We start from the raw sequence: 21,615 nt of genomic DNA on the forward strand, positions 1-21,615 counted from the left end.
TCTTTCTTATGAATAAAAATTCATTTGAAATTTCCTTGGTTGTCATAGAGTATTCTACTTCGAGGCAGGACTGAGGGCTCCTGCTTTTTGTTGAATAGTTTGCAGATACTTGGTTTATCTCGACTTGGAAGAATGTTCCTAATCTTGCCTTAGTCAACAATCATAGCCAGGAACACTCAGGGTCACTTAACAAAAACTGGTATGTAGCTTGTTCCTACTTCTGACGAGGTTTCTGAACTGGTTTCTGTATCCTTATGTTATGGCTATTTCATTAGATGGAACAGGCCCAAGCATTGATACCTTGTTCACATGTCCCTGTCATGTATGCAGATCAGTAGGTGAGCTGCCAGTACTTAGACATGGCCTGAAGTGCAGGATGGGGGAAGAAAACTGACTGGGTGTGGTGTGGGCATGAGCGTGTTCTGTCACATCCATTGAAAAATCAAATGCAGAAAAATCCACAGGAGGGTCTGCAATAAAACCTCCCTAGATGATTAAAATAACTTTAATTTTACACACTTTCTTAATTTCAGCTTCTTATGTTTTCACTGCACATTTACAAGTGTGTTAATTCAGGTTGCTGCATGAGGCATATATTTTTAGATATTGCTGACAATTTATCCTGAAGAGGCAGTACAGGAAGACTGATCATCTTTTTAGTGTGTGCTGCTGATCCTCTGGAGCAAGGATCTGCTTGTAAAGACTTCCAAGTGGAGGCTTAAAGCAAAGATGTGCTTTACAATGGGTTTGTGAGTGAAGGCTTGCATACCTTTCTGCTGTTCAAATACCACTAGTTTAGTCCTTCAATTTAAATATCAGTTTGTCAAAAAGTTCTTTGTAACTGTTGCTCAGTCTCAAGTAAGATAAATTAAAATGTATTGCAGCTGAAGCAGATGAGTCATCTTCCGTTGTGATAGGAAATGGTGTGATCTTTGGATGAACTAGGAAATCCTGATAACATACAGTAAATCTCTGAACTTTATTAAACTTGATATTTGGCTTAATATGTACGTTGGCTACATAGTCTTAATAAGCACCTAGATGCAACTTTTCTGTAAATTAATTTGTCAATGAAACAATGGATGTTTAAGAGAATGTCATTGTAGGCAGGTGGGCATAATTATTCTTATCAGACTGAATGTTTTGTTTCTTTCGTTTGTGCTTTTTTGCCAGTTATGAATAAAAAAGTTTGAGGTTTTTATTTGAACTATTTGTTTTATATATATGAATACACTCAGTATTTTCCTGTCTGTATAGCAGTCAGAGTCATTCTTTGCTGACAGAACGTACTAGGAAGTAATGATCATACTCTGAAACTCTAAAAATCTCTCTTGCCTCTCAGCTGCAAATTCCTTGCATTTACCTGGGATATCATCATCATCATCATCATCATCATCATCATCATCTCTTCTGAACTTCAGTTTCCTGTCAGTCTTTCAGATACAGATGACTTTCTGAGCCCAAGATCTGAAGTCACATCCTAAATGAAAACAACTGAATTGATGGTTTGTAGACTCCTTTCAAATATTTTATTAACTATCTGAGCAGAGGTTATCAGAGATATCATTAGTGGTACTGCTAACTGGAAAACCAAGAGAGGTCAGTGAGAATCCTGAACTTCAAGCAAATTTTTATACTGGTTCTTTTCATAGTTTTCAATATTGTGAACTTCTAGACATCAGTCTTATTCTGCAGCTGTTCTGTGGGAGAACAAATGGGGGACAGAACAGAGACCACAGTGGAGCTTAAGAATATCTTGGACTTGGTGGGATATAGGCTGTGGGATAAGTGACTGCAGCTATGAGAAGAACTGGGAAAGTACAGCTTATGCAGATATCAAAGGTTTTGAAACTGTAATTTTGTAAGGCTGCTAAGTAACACAAACAATAGGCTGATTTTGCAACTAGCGGGCAATTCTTGCTTAAAGATGTGATTGCTTAGGGCTGTGACTGCTTGGGTGCTTGGGGCTGCAACAACTGAACTGTGAGAACAATAAACAACTTCAAGTCCTGTCTCTCAGTTGTACGGCACTGTTCTACCTCACAGTACAGAAAAATCTGAAAGAGGCTAAATAAGAGCAGAAAGGAAAAAAATGCCTGCGGTTCATCTCTCTCTCTTGCTCTGAGGACAGAATAGCAGACATTATTATCAGTAATGAGTTCTAGGACTGAAGAGAGTAAAAGAAACTTCCCAGAAACTGTGAAGTGATAGAAGAGCTTCCTTTTGGCTGGTTACTCCAGCTGTGTAGAGCAACCCACTCAAGAATACCAGCAGCTTTCAAATAGTCGGGGATAGGTAACGAATATGTCACTGATGGGTTTACCTGCGATTGATTGATTCATCTTTCACCCCTGCGTATCTGTTCTATATCATACAATATGTAGCACAGCACCAGTGTTTTCTCTTCAGATTAATCTGTGAGAACACTTCAGTGTGCCCTGAGGTGTTTTGTTGAATGTACTTCAACACAGTAGAAACTACAAAAATCTTTAGTAAAAAGCTACTTTCCTTTTCTTACATGTCATAGCAACACAGTTTTCTAGGGTGTTAAATTCAAGGACACCTAGAGATATGTTCACAAATAAATACACTTGTGATTTTTTGTTGGTTTTTGCTTTATTTTTTACTTGTCTGAAGAAATCTTCATGCTCTCTATTTCTCCTTTTTATGAGTAGTCTCATTCTCAGATGAAAGAAATCCAGGATTAAATAAAAAATATTCCAACAACTTTCATGTTTGCCTTTCATCCAACTGGTGACATTCATAATACTGTCTAAGCTGCTCTGAGGGAAAGAGGTAAGGAGGGAAAACTCTACTGGGAACAGCTGTTTAGTGAACTGCACACCATAGTTAAAGCAATATTGCTGTCAACAGCAAACTTCCAACACAGTCTATGCAGGTTAACTCCCCAAAGATATGTTTGACTTCAAAAACACTTTTGAAAGAACTTTAGTCCTTAAAATCTTACCAGTGGCTTGCTCTTTTTTTAACAATTTGGTAAAAAATATATTTAATCAATGTTGTAATTGTTCAGTTCCTTTAGTAGTCCATCTGTAATCCTAATAATAGTCCTTTTTTTTCCAAAGCAAGAAAAAAACTATATCTTGAGGCTAACATTGTTGTCACTCTTTAAATGTTATCAGCAACTTAATACAGTCATCACCTTCAAAATGCATCCCAGATCTCTTCTTTATACTACACTTGCTGATGCTGACCTTTAGATTGCTGTTGGTTATTTTCACTGCGGTGAGAAGGACTCCATCAATTTCCTGCAGCAAAGTTCATCATAAATGGGGGGGGGGGTGGGGTGGGGGTGGGGGGGTGGCTCTGATTGCAGTTTCTATATGGTAGTGGGAGTGTATTCAGCAACTGAACTAGGATTATATGGACTACTGTCTTTAGGAACTACTTGGCAATCAGACTTAAAAGTCTGCATGGAAAGGTGTGCGTTTGAGCAGATGTTCATAAATTTAGTAAGAACTAGTATTTCCATTCCAGTTATTTAACACTACTTGTATCCTCTTTATAGCTTTTTTAATCTATACTGATCTAGGCATAGGTCAGTAGATGGATACATTAGGTATTAGGTAATTTTTCTACCAGTAGTAGAAGTTGGACATAAAAACTACCCTGTAGCATACCTTTGCAAGCTGCTGATTACATGCTGGGTAGAGCCAAAGTAGTAACTAGGCAGTAAAAATCAGTTGTCAGTATAGACAGGGGATAGAAATCTAAGTTTTTGCACATTTGAATTTTCTCCTTTGTTTTCTTGTTAATTCTCTTTGGTTTTCGTTTAACTAGAAAAATGAAGTTCTTTAGCTCTTTAATTACTTTTCTACCTATATTAGCACATTTTGTTAAAAAATGTTTGCTAAGGATACAAGGCTTATGCTATCATGCTCTTTCTGACTTTTTACTGCATTAGCATTTAAATCTTTTGGATAAGTTCCAGGAATTTGACAGACAAGGATAAGTCTCAAATTTATTGCATTTATAGGATTCTGGGATTGTTCACATGTCAAGGGGCCTCTGGAGGTCTCTAGTGCAACCTCCTGCTCAAAGCAGGGCCAGCCAAAGGTTCAGACCAGGTTATCCAGGGATTTGTCCAGGTCGATTGTGAAATTCTCCAGTGGAGGAGATGGTATATCTGGGCAGCACTGCTGGACTGTGTTGAGAAAACTTTTCCTTATACACAGGCCAAACTACTATTTTCACCTTTTCCCTGTTTTCTGTCATTCCTGTTTCACAGTCCCGTGAAGAGTGTGACTGTGGGAACATCAGCATTGCTGTTAGATCCCTCAGAGCCGTCTCTTAACCACAATAAACAAGCCCAGTTCTCTCAGCCTCTTCTCAGAGGGCAAGTGCTCCAACTCTGACCACCATGATTGGCTTCCACTGACCTTGCTCCTCTTTGTCAATGCCTTTCCTATTCTGGGGAAGAGAGGGCAAGTCTGGCCCCAGTGTTACACATACCTGCAGCTTAATAAGTACCTGCTAAAGGATATAGTCACTTTTCTACATTTTCTCTATACAACAGGCAGCCTGATAGATGATAATGGCTATAAAGCCCAATGATAAAAAATACCTGCATTATCAATTAAACTTTTAATGCATGCTGTATTTTCCGATGTGCCCAGATTTAAAAGACTTTCAGTACCTTATGGGATGGAATCTTAATCATAAGGGAAGAATCTGTAAAAGACTTGATTTTATTAATATGGATGCATTCAGTGGTTCCCCTGTATAATTACATCCTATACATAAAAGTGGGTTTTTTTTCCAACATGTAACATGGCAAGTAAATGCTTTTCCCTCCTGAGAAACACTAAATATCCATTTTTGTTCTGTCTCATACTGTGCCTGATTTTGCATGTCTCTGTCATTGCTTTTTGACTTGTCTTTCAGAGCATTTACTAGCCACTTTTCTTGCTTGAGAGCAGAGGTGATTCAGCTTGAGTTAATACATTTACAGAGCTTCAGTTTGTATTTGTCTAAAACAGATGACATAAACATGTAGATGTGATCCACAATTATCTAACAGGTATTAAATTCATCACTGGCAGAGATATCAACTTACTTGTGTCTGATGTAATAAGAATTATTCCCTTATCCTCCTTGAATCATCCCAACTAGCTGTGTGACTTAATGAGTATGTGTACATAAAGTAAAGGAATGTTGTTAATGCAATATATGAATGTGTTTCTGGGTGAATATAGTGAGCCAGTGGCTAATGACTGTGGTCATGGCTGATTGTACTGTCCTTATAACCCCTCCCAACTACTGTTAGACACTCAATTTTTTATTTTTAAATTACCAGTTCTTAAGGGTTTGGATGTAATTTTTGTTACTGGAAAACTCTTAGGATGTTCCCTTCTTGTGAATTAATTTAATTTTAATTTGTTCAACTATTGAACCATCTGTTTTGTTTTGTTTTTTCCTGACTCAAAATCCAATAGCCCTGCTTTCAATTAAACTGTAATGCCTTGGACCGAAAATGAGCCTTCATGTATGCTGTCAGTATTTTTTGTTTCTAAAAATATGCTGGGATTTTTTGTTAATGCTGTTCTAGGTATTGAGAGTTCCAACTGTGTAATTTTTTAATGAACCTTAAATTAAAAATGCTCTCTCTAAATTAGAGCTGTCAGTGATTTAGTGATTGTTATTTTTCACTGGCATTGTCTCATTCTTCCTCTTGCAGTTCAAACATTCTTTCATAAACCTGCAGAAAAAGTGTACTTCTTTGAGTACTAGATAAGCTTGATATACATAATAGTACATGCATGCAAGAATTTGGTGATACTCCCATTCTGGAAATCATTCCCATTTATAGAAACATATGATTGTTTCGGAGGGCTTGACCTTGTTAACAGCAGCCCATGTTCTTGATTGAAGCAGTGCCAGTACTGCAAATGTAAATGCAAGAAAAGCCAGGTAGGCTGCAGAATTCTTTTAAGTGGGAGGCAAATGTTGACAGCAGAAAGGATTGTGTAGATTGAATTTTTTTGGTGGGTTGGACAGACTGACAAGAAGACCATTATTTTTTGAAGAGTTTTGACATGACTCTTAAGTGTAGCAAAAGGATGTTTTTACTCTGAGATGCCTAATTTTAATGGAAAAATATATTAATTAGAGAAGTTTTGTAATAGCTGTCAAGGACTTTGAAGAGAAATGTAATTAACATCATTTTATTGGCACTGTAAGAGTAAAGAAGAGAATACAGAAAAAGAGCTACTAACTTCGCTTTCCATTTTATAAATCCATGAAGGAAAAATAAGCTATTCCCCAAAAAAAAAAAAAAAAAAACCAAAAAAAAAAAAAAACCAAAAAAAACCCCCACCACCTCCACATAAACAGGCTGACAGTATTTCCAGAATTTTACATTTCAAAGTCTGGAGATAGCTCAAGATAAATTTTCATAGGGAATAATATCTCTAAAAAGATACAGGGAGAAATGTCTTTTTGTTTCTGACACTTCTCTTGTGAAGCGAGGGTATCTCTTTGGGTGATTGAAATACGCATGTTTTCTTCCAATTAAGAGGGATGAAGACGTGTATTGTACAGAAGCAAGTGCAAGTTTACTGTGTTAAAGGTAAAAGGCAAAAATGAGGTATGTTTGAGGATTGATACTAGAGGAGGTAGTTGAATAGCTCTGTGACTCCCTGGTTTAATTTGGTTAGCTCAGAGCAAAAATGAGTGGAAAATGGGTGGAAGTGTCTTCTTGAAATGTTTTATTTTTGTGTTTTACCTAAGATCAGTGGTGCAGAAAAAGATCCATTGAGATCCTTCTGTTAGTACTCTGTGGAGAAATACTGTTAATTATGCACTGTTTCCACTGGTGTAGCTGGTTGACTACATTTTGCCTGATGCCAGGCACCCAGGAAAGCTGCTCACTCACTCCTCTCTGCAGCTGAACAGAGGAGAGAAAATTTAATGAAGGGTTCATGGGTTGAGATAAGGACTGGGAGAAAACACCCATCTGTTGTCTTTCCCCATGAGACTAGACGACTGCCGATGGCAAAAGTAACAGAGTCTGCTCTCTGGCTTCGGGTGGGATATTACAGCTTTTATTCTCAAGTCCTGCCCTTCTTGGTTGGAACCCATCCCAATGGCTCGCTGATGCCAGAGGGAGTCAGCCCCTCCCGTCAGGGCCTTTTTCCCCGAGGGGCAGGGCCCAGAGGCAGGGACAAGACACCACCCAATCAGGGAGAAGCGGGAGGGAACAGGGCTGGGTTACATTTCAGTGTGGGAGATGGACACTGCTGGGCAAGGACAGATACATAGAAAAAACATTACAAATCCAATGAAACATAAACCAAATTAATGCATTACAACATTTCCCCTTTTCTTATTAAATTAAGAAGGAGGAAGGCTCAGTTCATGGGAGATGCTCAGAGTTCAGACCTTGAGTACCTTTAAAGTTGCAAAAGAAAAATGACCTTTAGTGCAAACAAACTGTCTAGAAAAACACTGTTAAGGAATAATGATAATTAGAAGAAGGTTCGGTGCTTTCTCCTCGTCCAGGAAGCACTGGCCACTTGTGGAGCCTCTGCAGGTGGCTTTGTAGTTTTAGGGATGAAAGGTTTCACCCACTCAGCTGTCACCCACTTGAGATCTGGGGGAGTGGACACATAGGCGTACCCATGACCCCAGGTGACCTGATCATGAGGACTTTTTGTTTCTCTGGTCGCTGGATCCTTTACTATCATATCCGGTGACTTTTGCTGAAAGGCACAACTGGTTAAAGCAGGATTATTTAGTTTAACATTTATATTTTCTATTTTTTTTAAAAAATTCCCTTTGGACCTTTGAGACCTCCTGCCCCTGTTGTCCCAAAAGTCCAGAAATTGCTTCTTTAAAGGGCATTGAGATGCCCAATGTCCAGCCTGATCGCACAGGAGACACGTTGTTCCTCTCTTAGGCGGTGGCCGTGGCACAGGTACAGGAGGCACAGTGTCTGCAGCAGCAGCTTTTTGTGGCGGCTTGACTCTGGAACTGTGGTTTTGATGAGCTTTTATGAAGGGAATCTTCCTGGCACACACCTGGAGCATGTCATGTAAAGTTGAAGCCGGTTCTGTAGAACAGGCTGAGAATAGCTGCCTTGCACTGTTCGTCTGCATCAGCCAGAGCCATCTCCCCCAGGACCTGTTCCTGGGCTCCTTCATTCTTAACCTGTAACTCGATAGCTCGGGTTGACTGCTCTACAGATATTACTAAAGGTTCTGATGGAAGCTGCTTTATTTACTGTAAGGTTGGAAAGACTTATCGGGCTGGGTTGCTAATTGAATTGGCAGATTCTTATTATCAACAGCTGTTTCAGGATTTTGCCAAAGCTCCAGAAGCAAATCTTTTTGGAGGTCAAAGGGAACGGTAGTATTCCTTGTTAAATTTGCTTTTAAACGGTTGCAAAAGTATTCTCTTTCATATTTAAATTTGGCCTGAGCTTTGCATAAACCCTGAATCGCTTGTTGGGGAAGGGGTCACAGTTATTGTGGACAGCACCCCCTCTTTTTGATTGTTGATATGTGAAAGGGGTGGCAGAAAAACTGGGATTGCTTCCGGGTTCCCGGCTCCCCCCCCGCCTCCCTCCGGGGCGCGGGAACCGGGACTGTGGGCAGGGAAACCGTGGGAACCAGGGGCAGGGAGGGGCTGGAGGCTTGAGTCAAACAGGGAGGAGTCGGAGGGCAGAGGTTTGAGGGTAGGGGGCAGAGTCAGAGGAGAGGGCAGTGCTGGGGGCAGCACCGAAAAGAAGGAAGGGTCTGGGGAGAAGAAGGGATTGCCAGAAGGAGGGACAGACAAAGGGAGAGACTCCTCATGGCTTGGGAGCACATGGCTTCAGCCATTTTGGACAAAGGAATCCCCTCCATCTTGTGACACCCCCCCCCCCCCACCTGGGGACCACTAAGATGGGAGGTTTGAGCACTCGGACTGCCTGCAAAGGTACAAGCTGGGGAAAATTCACAAAGAACTGGCTTTTTTTCCTTTTTTTTTTTGCTTGTGCAAGGCAAACTTAAATTTTAAGCTATAAAAGGCAAGATTTGCATCTTCTTTATTATTAGAGGAGCCAGATTCAACTGTATTTTTTGTTATAGCCTCCCAAAATTCTGGGGAGCTTATTTGCTCTAATGATAAGTGTGGAAACTGAGAAAACAACCACAGAGTTAATTTTTTCAGCTGTTTCTTTGAACAGTGGGTCCTGCCATCATCCAAGGCATTTAAAATGTGGTAATAGACTCCTTTTTGAGACACAGACAGCCTTGCACCCATTTTTGGCTCAGATTTCGAGTTTCTGTGTCCTCTTTACTGTGACTGAGAAAAACGAAAGGAAAAAAAAACCTCGCTGGAGAGAAAAAAAAGCCAAAAGGGGAAACAGTTTCCTTTTCCACCCCCCCCCCTCCCCCCCCCCCCCCCGGCTGCCAAAAGAAGCGTGCTATTAAAGCACCCTGAAGGTTTACTCTGAAAGCAAAAACCTTCCCCGAAAGAGAAAAAACCCTTTTCTCTGAGGTTTAATGCCTCTTAAAAATATTTTCCCTTAAAAAACTGAAAGTGGTACTCACCAAAATTCCAACGTTCCTTTCCTTTCTTTCCCAATTACTCCTTTTGCCTGAGACTGACCCTTTTTGGTGCAAAAAGAGCTTCCAGTCTCGGTTCCCAGGGTAATATTTCCACGAGCATGTGGTCACCTTACCTGGGGCAGCTTGCCATTCATGGGGCTGCTTTGCAGTACTCTGATGGGTTCTTTAAGTCCAAAGGAGAAAACTGCAGCCCTGGCCTGTAGAGTCCTGTGTTTTGGAGACTCCACAGCAAACGCCAAGCCTGACGGGTCTGTGTCTCTGTGTGGGTGGGCTACGTTTTGTGACTCACATACCTGCGTGAGATTCCTCGGCCACGTGCTCCCCGAGTGGTTCTTCCAGCTTTCTGGGAACCTTTTGTGGCTTCAATCCGCATGTAAGGTGCCCGTTGTAGTATTTCCCCACGAGACTAGATGACCGCTGATGGCAAAAGCAAAAGAGTCTGCTCTCTGGCTTCGGGTGGGATTTTACAGCTTTTATTTTCGAGTCCTGCCCTGCTTGGTTGGAGCCCGTCCGGATGGCTCGCTGATGCCAGAGAGAGTCAGCCCCTCCCGTCGGGGCCCTTTTCCCCGAGGGGCAGGGCCCAGAGGCAGGGCCAAGACACCACCCGATCAGGGAGAAGCGGGAGGGAACAGGGCTGGGTTACATTTCAGTGTGGGGGATGGACACTGCTGGGCAAGGACAGATATATAGAAAAAACATTACGAATCCGATGAAATATAAACCCAATTAATGCATTACAACACCCATCAGTTAACATCAAAGGCAAAACAGGCTCAACTTTGAGATATAAAATGGCTTTATTGCTGACAAAATCAGAGCAGGATAATAAGAAGTAATATAAAGGCCTAAAAACACCTTCCTCCTACCCTGACCCCCCTCCTTCCCAGCTCTATCTCCTACCCTAGCAGCACAAGGAGACAGGTAATGGGAATTATGTTCAGTTCATCACCCAGTGCTTTTCCTGCTGTTCAGGGACAGGAGTCCTTCCCCTCATGCACCATGGGCCCCTCCCATAGGAGACAGTTCTCCCTGAATTTCTCCAGCATGAGTCCATCTCAGAAGAAGCAGCTCTCTGTGAACTGCTGTAATGTGAATCCATCCCACAGGCAACAATCCCCCTCAAACTGCTTCTGCATTGGTCACTCTTCTGTGAGGTGCAGTCCTTCAAGGACAGGCTACTCCAGCATGGGTCCCTCTCACCTTGGGTCTTCCACATGGTCACAGCCTCCTCTTGAGTATCTACCTGCTCTGGTGTGGGGCTCCTCCATGGGCTACAGGTGGGTCTCTGCATCCCCATGGATCATCACAGACTGCAGGGGGACAGCCTGCCCCACCATGACCTTTACTACAGGCTGCAGAGGAAATTTTGGCTATGATGCCTAGAGCATCTCCTTCCCCTCCTTCTTCACTGACCTTGGTGTCTGCATAGTTTTTCTTTTCACATGTTCTCACTCTGCTCTTCTCTGGCTGCAATTACAACTGCCCTAGCATTTTTGTTTTGTTTCTCCTTACACGTGTTATCACAGAGGCATTGCCACCATTTATAATTGGCCCAACGTTGGCCAGCGGCATGTCCATCTTTGGAGCCGCCAGGAATTGGCTCTGCCAGGTACTGAACAAGCTTCTGACAGCTTCTCACAGGAACCAGCCCTGTAGCTCCCTCCACTTCCAAAACTAGGCCATGCAGTCCTAATACAGCTGGTCACAAAATCCTATAATGACTATAGCTTTCTGTAAGCAGCAGCACACGTTCTCCTGCACTAGGACCAAAGTCTGCAGCCAGCAACAAAGCTACCAAAGTTGAGAATTAAAGAACTGCCTGCTTGGTCTCAAGACAGTGCTTGGGCTACCACCAGTGCCAGGGACCATCCTGGTGCAGATGAGTGACACTGGAGTGTGTTGGCATGTTCCAGCTCTCAAGGCAGGATGGTGACTGACCTTTATGACATGTGCAGGAATGTACTCAAAAGCTGTGTGGCTATGGTCCTGGGCCACCATCTCTGAGTGTTTTGCTTGAGCAGAAAATGTTGGACTAGATGACCTCTGTAGGTCCTTTCCTGCCTCCACTATTCTGTGGTTCTGTGACTCAAAACAAAAGCAAGCTAAGAAAGCCCCTCCAGACTTCATGACTTGAGAAGGTTTGAATGATTCCATATGCTCATGAAGAGCCAGGTTTGTCTCCCAGAAGACAATTGTCCATGTGGCAGCCACTTCTTTTCCTTTGGGAGATTTATCAGTGACTGCACAGAAAACTAACAAGCTAAACACAAGCATGAAGGTGCAATGAATGCAACATCTCACTAAAGGCACTGGTTCTCTTTTTGTGGCATATGTTGCAAGTGACCATAGCTTTTTGCAGCTGGCAAATCAAAATTTACAACTAAAGCAACTAGCTGCATGTCAGTGCTGTGGGCCAGGAAATTGACAGCTTGATCCTGGCCTGGATTCCTTCATGAGATTGTCTTAATGCTTCTTTTCTGTGATGGTACTAGTCATAGAGTGATATGAGGGGTGTACACTGGCTGACTGTAGTTCAGTACAAAAATTGAATACAGCTTGTCTTGCTCCAGTAATTAATGTATTGTCTCTGTCTTTTGAGAAGACTCCTCTTTTTGCTCCAGTCTCACTTCGAAATAACAGTTCTTGGCACAGCACTGTTTTCTGATGACTTTGGTTGTCTTTGGCCATGGTCTGAGGAGCCTTTACTGCCACTCCGGGCATTAAACCTAAGGCTTTGTACAGGGCATACCATGGGGGCAAATTTCTCTATGAAGGCTTTGGGGGTTATTTTTAAAGGTTTTAAAGAAGAAGGAGAAGGAAAAGCTTTTCAGAGGCTTTCTACCAGGCATTAGATTTGGATTGGCATTATAAGCAGTGCCTTTGAGACAGAGTAATTGTAAATTGATTTCACTCTTCACTGCTACATTGTGAGAAGAGTGGTAACAGAAGTTTCTCTGGGGGATGTTTGGGATAAAGCAGAAGAAAACAGGTGTGGAAGGACAAGAGATTTCCTAATAAGTCATTGGTGTCTTTGGTACCAGGGCAAAAAGGAGAAAATCTGATCACACTGTGGAAACTTCAGTAAAGGGAGAAAAGGCACCTCCATACAAAATGTTTGGTACGCCGTTTTATACACAAGTGGGTACCGTAGAAGAGAATGATAAAAGCAGCACTAAAATTTCATGCCTATTATCCTCTTAACCTGAAAAGGCCTTGCAAGAGTGTCTTTAGATTTTTAGATGCATTTTTTGATGGAGAATAGATACTTGGCCACAAGCCTGAGCATTGGATCTGACTTTATTTTTGCAATTGTTAGTAGGGTCTGTCTTTGTCTAAAGTAGTATAATTCCTGACACTGGTAACAGGGCGTACAGTAGTTCCCTTGTTGGTAGGGTGTGCTACCAGGCTTGTGCCCAGCATGGCTGTGGGACCTCCCCAGGGATCAGTTCCTTGCCACCTGTGGTTAAGTGAAAGAAATACGGCGTCCCCGCTGATGGTGTTCACTGCACCCCGAGGAGGTTGAGGTGTCCCGTTCAGGTCTTAGAGCTTGTCTGTCATCTTGTTCTATACTCCTTAGGTTCTCCCGCAGTGTTTGGTGCCGTGTGCTGCGGGACCTTGCCTGGGATTGGTTCCTTGTCACCCATGGTTCAGTGAAAGAAACTTGGTGTCCTTGCTGAAGACGCTCACTCCTCCTTGGGGAGGGATGGATGCCCTGTTCAGTCCTTAAAGGCTGTCTCTCAGAGCATTCCATTCTCCTTGGATTCTCCTTCAGGGGCAATGTGCTGCGGAACCTCCCTGGGGTTTGGCTCCTTGTCACCTGCGGTTCTCTGTAAGAAACCCGGCGTCCCTGCTGTTGGCGCCCGCTCCTCCTTGAAGAGGCGCGGATGTAGCAGTCATACCTTAGAGCTCGTCCCTCATCGCGTTCCATCTTCCTTAGATACTCCCTCAATGTCTGGCTGGCAGAGCTGCGTGACCTCTGCCGGGATCGGCTCCTTATTGCCCTCGGTTCTATGAAAGAAACCTGGTATTGCTGACGGCGCTTACGCCTCCTTGAGAGGGCACGGACGCGCCGTTTGGTCCTTGAAGCTTGGCCTTTGTCACGAGCAGTGTTCTGAGTCCTGCTCTGCTGCTGTCTCCTGCTGCTTGAGTGGTTGTAGCCCTGGGCCTGCTGGACCCTAGTGCGGCCATTGTGGTGCCTCCTTGGATACCTGCTTCGGCTCTTCTCTTGGGCCCTTCCACGGCTGCCCCCACGGCTGCCCCCATGGCTACCACCGCAGCTTCTGCTGCAAGACTTACAGCACTGGCGTCCTGAGGAATGATGCTGGAATCTTTCTGCAGAGCGGGATCCAGCTCGCTCTCCTTGTGTATGGCTGGCAGAGGTGATGGACTCCCCGATGGAGTGCACCTCAGAGTTACTGTCTCCCACCATGTGGAATGTATGTAGGAAAGGTGACAGGCCCTCCACTCTATTGTGGAACCACTCCACCATGCAGTAAAAACAGAAGGGGTGCTGACGCCAGCTCCCGGAAGCTCGGTCATTAATGGCAGCCCGGCAGATTGGGCACCGTAGGTTCTCCGAAGCACCTCGACGTGCAGCCCGGGACACCTGGCTGGTGCTGGCAGCAGGGGAAGAGGTGCCACTTTCTGCCGAGTTGTTCTCTGAGGCCATTTTGCCCTGCAAACCAAAGAGATAAGGTAGGTGATGTGTTCCCTGGTGCTGGGGGACACAGTCTGCAGGCAGTAGCAAAGCTGCCTAAGTCCAACATTAAAGAACTGCCCACTCTGCCTCAGGACAACACCTGGGCTGCCACCAAAGCCAGGGACCATCCTGGGGCAAATAAGTGAAGCTGGGGTGTCTTGGCATGTTCTAGCTCTTGAGGCAGGATGTGAACTGACCTCTCTGATATGTGCAGGCAGGAGCTGGGAACCTGGGAAAGGGATTCTTGGCCTCTCAATGAGTGCAGCCAGAGCCTGAGTGCGTGGCAGATTGGGACCAGCACCCCAGGCCCTGACAGTGTCCTTGTCCAGCAAATCTTCTCTATGCCCTCAGGAAGCACACAATTGGATGGGGTTCTTTTTTCCCTCTGCCTGCAGATGTCTGTCCCCAATGGACAAGGCCAGATACTGTGGCCTTTTGGGGCTTCCCCAAGCATCCAAAAGGCTTGTTGTCAAGCGTGTCACAATGACTCCCCGGTGACATCATGGGGCTTTCAGAAACCACACCCAGAAGACAAACTCCAGCCCCAAAGAATAAAATCATCCAAGTCATGTGAGCTCATCTCATATGACTGCTCTACTGTCAAGCAAAATCCTAATGTCATATTTTTCATATAAATTCACAGTTTTCACTGATCATATCCAATCCTGTGTTCTGTTTTAGAAATAAACCATCTGAAGGCATTTCTTACTCCTCAGCCAACTTTGCAGGTCAAAAGAGGTGATACTCCACTGGAGCAGTCTGTCCAGTGTGCAGCTCCCCAAGCATAAGTAGAGATGGACATACTGGAGAGTGTCAAGTAGGGGTTCACAAGGATGATGAAGGGTCTTGAGCACCCCTCCTACAAGGAAAGGGCTAAGAGTGCTCCCTCCACTCTGTTCAATCTGAAGGAGACTCCATAGGGGATCTTTTCCAATGTATACCAATAATGGAAGGGAAGGTACAAAGAAGACAGAGCCAGAACTCAGAACTTCCCTCTGAATATTGGGGAACTTTTTTTTTTTTTTTACTGTAAGGGTGACCAAGCACTGTCAGGGTGCTTGTGGACTCTCCCTCCTTGAGATGATACTCAAAACCTGTCTGGCTGTGGTCATGGGCTAGTTGCCACTGCTCCCTGGCAGAAACCTGATATCCCCAGTATCCCTGCTGCCTTCTGCTGTAGTTCTGGGCTTACAGCCTGGCTCTCATCATGATCCCTTCTCATTTGCTTCTCTCTCTGTGTTTGACCTTTAATACTGTGGGACCTCACCTGAAATGGGCTCTCTGTTGCTTTTCGTTCCCTGGAGAAACTTGACTACCCATCGCTGTTTCCTGTGCCTTGCATAATAAGCTGGGACTGGCTCTTCTGGCTTAGAGCTCAGCCCTCATCATGGAGTGAAGTCAATTAAAGTACCACAGCTTGTCTCAGTCTTGGAAAATCAACAAACTCTTGTCCACATAACTCTGATAAGCCCAGCTGAAGTAGTCTTTCATTAACTTCAGCAAAGACGCCATCTTCATTCCAAAACTTCCATGTACTCTCAGTCAAAAACCAAGCAGGACTGGGACTGGTTGCAAGGCCTGGTAGATGATTCAATGGGGAGCATTTTGTCCTCACATGTAGTACCCATCCCTACTGACCATACAGACTTTTAAGTATCTTTAAGCAGCTTTCCAGGAGAAAAGAGTTTAGTTGTTTAATAAAGCCAATGGCATCCTGGCCTGTAGCAGCGACAGTGTGGCCAGCAGCGCCAGGACAAGAATTTTTCCCCTGTACTCAGGACTGGTGAGGCTGCACCTTGAGTTCTGTGTCCAGATCTGGGCCCTTTACAAAGACACTGAGGGTCTGGAGTGAGTCTGGAAAATGGCAACAGAGCTGGGGAAGGGTCTGGTGCACAGATCTGATGAAGAGCAGCTGAGGGAGCTGTGGTTATTTAACATGGAGAAAAAGAGGCTCGGAGTGGGGGGGACTTCACTGCTCTCTTCAACTACCTGAAAGGAGGTTGTAGTCAAGTGGGGGTTGGTTTCTTCTCCCAGGCATGTAGTGAGGGGATGAGAAGACGTAGCCTCAGGCTGTGTCAGGGGAGGTTCAGGTTGGACAGCAGGAACAATGCTTTCACAAAAAGGGTATCAAGCATTGGAAGGGATTACCCGGGGAAGTGATGAAATGCCTGTCCTTGGAAGTATTTAAAAGATGTGTAGATGAGGCACTTAGGGATGTGGTTTAGTGGTGGACTTGACAGAGCTCAATAACAGCTGGACTTAATCACCTTAAAGGTCTTCTCCAACTTAAATATCTGTGGTTCTAGTGAAAGATATGTGTGTACATGTAGCTTGACTTTACCCACCTGCCTTTTAGAATTATCTAATTTAGTACTGTGTTCACAATACATTTGGGAAATTCCTTAATTTCATTTAGTACTTACTGTGCTTGTAACACTTATCCCTCTTTATGCAGCTTTATCTCTCCCCTCTCTGCCCCCATAGCACAGCCCTTTGTATAATTGCATCAGATCTATTTTCAAAGAACTTTTTATCTATTAAACCTGCCTGAAATGAGTAGTTTACTTACTTAAATTGATGCTTGCTGCTTTTCATCTTCCACTGAATGCAATATACCACATTTTTTATGTGTAGTCATGTATTTTACAATAATGAAATGTTCTTCTGATGCTTTTAGTGATTGTAAATAACTTTTTAATCCTAAAGTATTGAATGTGTATCTTATCTGAGGTCTTTGAGGTGTGTTCTCTGAGAGGTTTTAAAAGAGCTTATGACTGTAATTTAGAGAACTGTCTGCTGGTGCAGGCTTTAAATAATTTATTTGATCTCATAAAAGCAGCATAAACATTTATTAAAAAATCATGACATGGGCTGTTCTTTTCAACACATTTTTTCTTTATGCTTGTCGGAAGTCAAAGAAACTTGTATATGAATGTTGGAGCATGCTCTGGCTGTGTTCCTCCTTTCCACTCTCGCTTTCTGGTCCTTGAAGCAGCACGTTTCTGAAACCCACAGCTGTCCCTTTTCAGCTGTAATTCAGTTATAATTAGCTCATTATAAGCATTGCCATTTTCTTTGCTGTCAACAATGTCACTGCTGTTAAAGCAGCTTTTTCAATAGTACCTGTGCTGTCAGGGAGCTTTCAGGCACTATATGAGATGTTCCTTGCAGGATGATGAATTCAATAATTTGTTTTTATCCATTGGTTATAGAGCTTTAGGGAATAAAGGATTCAAAACTATTCTACCTGATTTTTTTTTTTTTTTTTTTTTTTTTTTGGTAAATTCTAGCGTGTTCTACAAATCAGCATATATATATGTATCACAATTTTTACTGCATTTCTTAATTGAAGAAATTCTGAGCAAGAGTTAACTTTATTTCTTATCATATTTTGTATAACCTTTAATTCAGAAGTATTTGAATGGAAACTCAATAACAAGAAGTTTCTTCAGTTTTCTAGTGCTTTTACTGAAAGTTAGCCATTGCAGTTAGAATCCAGCTTAGTTCTGGCGGGTCGCATTTACAAAAAACATCAAGCTGTGATGATGTTATTCCCTTTAAAAGACTGATAGTTGGAATTGTAAGCCTCATCCATTCCTGCTCCTGCTGAGACCATTTGCCTTCCCTTTCAGCTGGGGAAGAATTAGTTGTGGAGTGTGACCTGTGGACTGTCACCTCTGCTTCTCAGCACTGCTGAGAGTCCAGGTTCTCTTAAAGACAACAATCCCTGTCACATGAGTGCAAACAGCACAGGCATTCAGTACACAGTCTGGATAGAATGTGTAAGTTTAAACTTCCTAAGGATGACAGATATCATGTCACTGATTGTTCTGTTTCATGATGTTTTTCAGAAATGGAAAAATTTCAGGGTTCGGAAGGCAAGAAGGAAGATGATGAAAAGAAATATCTTGATGTTATCAGCAACAAAAACATAAAGTTGTCAGAGAGAGTTCTGATCCCTGTCAAACAATATCCGAAGGTACTGTAAATCCAGTCTAGCACTTGTTTAGTATTTATTAATATAATGATGAAAAAGTTATACACTTGACCATTTTCAATGACTCATAATATGCAGGCTTTGTGATAGTAAAAAAAAAATTAAGCTCCTGTTTAAATGTATCTGTTAGCTATTACATGTTTTAGCTTATGTCTCAGGGCCTTTCAGAAAAGCAATTAAAGTGAATGAGATTTTTTTCAATTTCAGGTAGGTTTTGCCCTTAAGCAAACTGCTGAGATGTTTTCCCAGTTGTTTTATTTTTTTCCCACATATATCATCCTTTTATAAAATAAAATATCAGTTGCTGAAGAAAAAAAATGTTCCAGTACCTCCAAAAACCTTCCTCATAGAAGAGTTGAGGGATTTTCTCTGATGAATAAGTTTCAAAAGATCAAGTATCAGGATTACCGCAGGCTGTGACTGACAATGTTCATTGCTGTTTATGAAAATCAAATGTTTTATCATCTCAGACTTTCTTATTAGTTCTCATTGTTACATACGCTAATGCAGAAAAAGGATTTTATTTCTTTCAAAATTTAGCTGGTTGATGGAAGTTTTGGATTTTATTTTTTATAAGAGGAGCTTGATTTTTTTTTTGGAACTTGGGTGTTTGTTTGGTTTTCTTGTACAGTTTTTTATTTTACATAAACAGTTATTCTAATAGTATTCATACTGAATAGATAAACATCTCCATTTTTCTCCAGAGTATTTTTTCCTTGCTGATTTATTATCACATGGTATTTGGTTCACCATTAGCCTTGATTACACTCTGAGGTTTTTGCCTTATACTTTCATCAGAGCAATGAATTACAACTGGTAAAAAGCTCATCAAACAAAATGAAAGGTGTAAAAAAATTGAGATTCAATGATTCCAGCTGACATTTTCCTCCTGACTAGTGAATATAAAACTGAGATAATGTAGTAATCCAAATGGTAAAGACCTTAAAAACACATACAGTGCTACAAGGAATTACTTTCTTGCTGCATAGCCTGGGGTGCTTTGCCTTGATTTGTGGTATTTTGTGTAAATGCTGTAGGTGACCTGAAGGATGTAATAGGGCTGTAACTTCATAGCAGCAGTGTGATAATTACTCAGAATACTGTTTGATGAAGATAGTATAATAAAAGACAAACTATTTAAAAGACGAAACTCTATCATCTATCCAATATAGCACCTGAATATGATTAAATTAGGTTCATTTACTTTAATGAACATGTCATATTAATGAATAGTAAAAGATATAAGGCTTTTTATACAGTTTTTGAGCGGTGGAGCAAAAGAAATCAGTGTGATGGAAGTGAAATACTTACTCAGTAATGCAGAATAATCTCTTGCAAGGTTTCTGTAGTTGATTTGCTAGCAATATTCTGTGCTTGGCATGGAACTATTTCCAGTACTGCAGGTTTCCTGATACTGTCTCTAGGAACCATCTTTCAAGAATTGCATTTGCACTTTGTATCAAACTGCATCTGATTGCTGTGATCTAGTTGATGTTGAGATGTCAGGGCGGCTTCATTGAAGACTAGAAGCTGGGTAATTGTAAAAGCAGTCCTTTATGGTATCATTAAATCAGTCCCATGAAGGCAAAGTTATTAGAGTCCATAGTAGTACTCAGAAGCCTTCTAAGACAAAGTTTCTAAATCCCAAGTAGAAGCAGCAGCCCCAGCCACAGTAAAGGCATCAGCAGTCTGTGTCCTGTGAGCGTCTTATCAGTAGCAGTCGCAGCAATAGCAACAACAGCAGCGTCGGTGCTTTCGTGAATCTTGTGTTGTGTGTGTTCTCAAAGTAGTGCATTTTTATTCTATTTTTAGCTAACTAGGTACATACACAAATTTTCTATATCCTTGCTGGGTCAATCCTAAGTTAAGATTGATGTGCAAGGACAGATGCAAATTCTTACACAAATTCTGTGCGTATAGCTCTATTTGTTCTATCTAAGAATGCACAGCAAGGTTACATTATTTTCTTTATGTCTAAGGTTTATCTATCTTTGCAAAAGGCTATACCATTAAACTTTAAACTGGATCTTAGGGCTTCCCTTAGTAGCTATTAAAGGCACTTAAAATCCTCTGTTTATTTAAAACTAAACTTGTATTTCTACTTCACGTCTGTGAATTTATGTATTTTAATTTTTCTGAAAGTTTTAGTTCAGTCCTTACATCTTTGGACACTCCTGGGCCTGTATGAATGGGGCCAAGGGGGATTTGTACCCCAACATCTCATTTCTTGTCTTTCTTGACAATTTTATACATTAGTCAAATGAGTACACAGCAGTTGCTTCAGCTTGCTTTATAAATAATGAAAAACAGTAGAAAATAATTAAGAGAGGATTAGTTTTATATATTTGGTAGAATACGCTAACAAGAGCAGTTGATCAGACTTGTATTTATAAACAGTTAAGATAATTACCATATGATTTCACTTAGGACTCGTTTATATTTGAAAGAACATTATTTTAAATTTTCATTCATTGTTTACTGCTAAGGTTTTCTGGGCAGTGCTGGGTAAGCAGGGTTCTGTAAATCTGCAGAAAGTGTCCAGGTGTATAAAATTGTGGAAAAACATTCTACCCACTTAAAATCCATCTAAAACAACAGTTTACTGGCTCTCTGTTTAGGAATGAGGGTAGCTCCTGGAAGACATATGCACTTACTTTAACTTCATGTAAAAATACAAATTGCTTCAGGGGAACCCTTGGCCTAAACATTTTTAATGATCTGTGGGCTAAGCTTCAATGACAGCTGAAGTGTCAGCAGCAGCATTTTAAGGTTTGAGCAAAAGTTGACACAAAAGGCTTTTAGCGTCTAAATTGCTTTTGGTGTTGCAGAATAAGTATTATGAAATTTCATCTACTCAAGTGTCCACAGTCTGGTGCAGACAACAGGAAAAGAATATGAAAGGCTGTGATTAGCAACAACCGTCTGATGTTACCAGCTGTGGTAAAGACACAGGCCACTTCCCTGTGCTCTAAAACAGGGGTCTAAAATAGAGATGAAGTGTTAGTTGATACTTCAGCAATGATCTTTTTTGAGATTAATTATCTAAAATACCAGCAGCCCAGGTAAAAACAGCATCTCATTTGCACACACTCCTCTGTGCAGCGGATATTTTTAATGCTGTTAGAATTTCTCTTGAAACAGTGATGCAATGCCTTGGTTGATCCTTCTTTCTGTCTCATAGTGCCTTTTTTTTTGTTTTGTTTTTTTATTTTATTTTCATGATATGTGAATTCCAAATAAGACTTCTATGAAAAGATCTCAAGGTTTGTTTAAAAAGACTTCAGCACAGATCAGTTTGAATGTATTTCAAATACATCAGATATGGGAAAAGAATGAATTATTAAAAA

The 21,615-nt window shown here is 41.8% G+C and overlaps 1 protein-coding gene across 3 annotated transcripts in view; it reads left to right on the forward strand.

The window, feature by feature from the left end:
• Positions 1-21,615, forward strand: part of KHDRBS2 (KH RNA binding domain containing, signal transduction associated 2) — a 336,050-nt gene that overhangs the window by 47,760 nt on the left and 266,675 nt on the right. For all 3 annotated transcript variants that reach the window (XR_005700299.2, XR_005700300.2, XM_040060662.2), the window contains exon 2: positions 18,123-18,250. Coding sequence is in view for 1 of the 3 variants with exons in the window: in XM_040060662.2 (XP_039916596.1) it covers positions 18,123-18,250 (128 nt within the window). In the remaining 2 variants the exon portion in view is untranslated. The remainder of the gene's footprint in view (positions 1-18,122; positions 18,251-21,615) is intronic.

This window comes from Hirundo rustica, chromosome 3 (genome assembly GCF_015227805.2).
Source record: "Hirundo rustica isolate bHirRus1 chromosome 3, bHirRus1.pri.v3, whole genome shotgun sequence".
Lineage (NCBI taxonomy): Eukaryota > Metazoa > Chordata > Aves > Passeriformes > Hirundinidae > Hirundo > Hirundo rustica.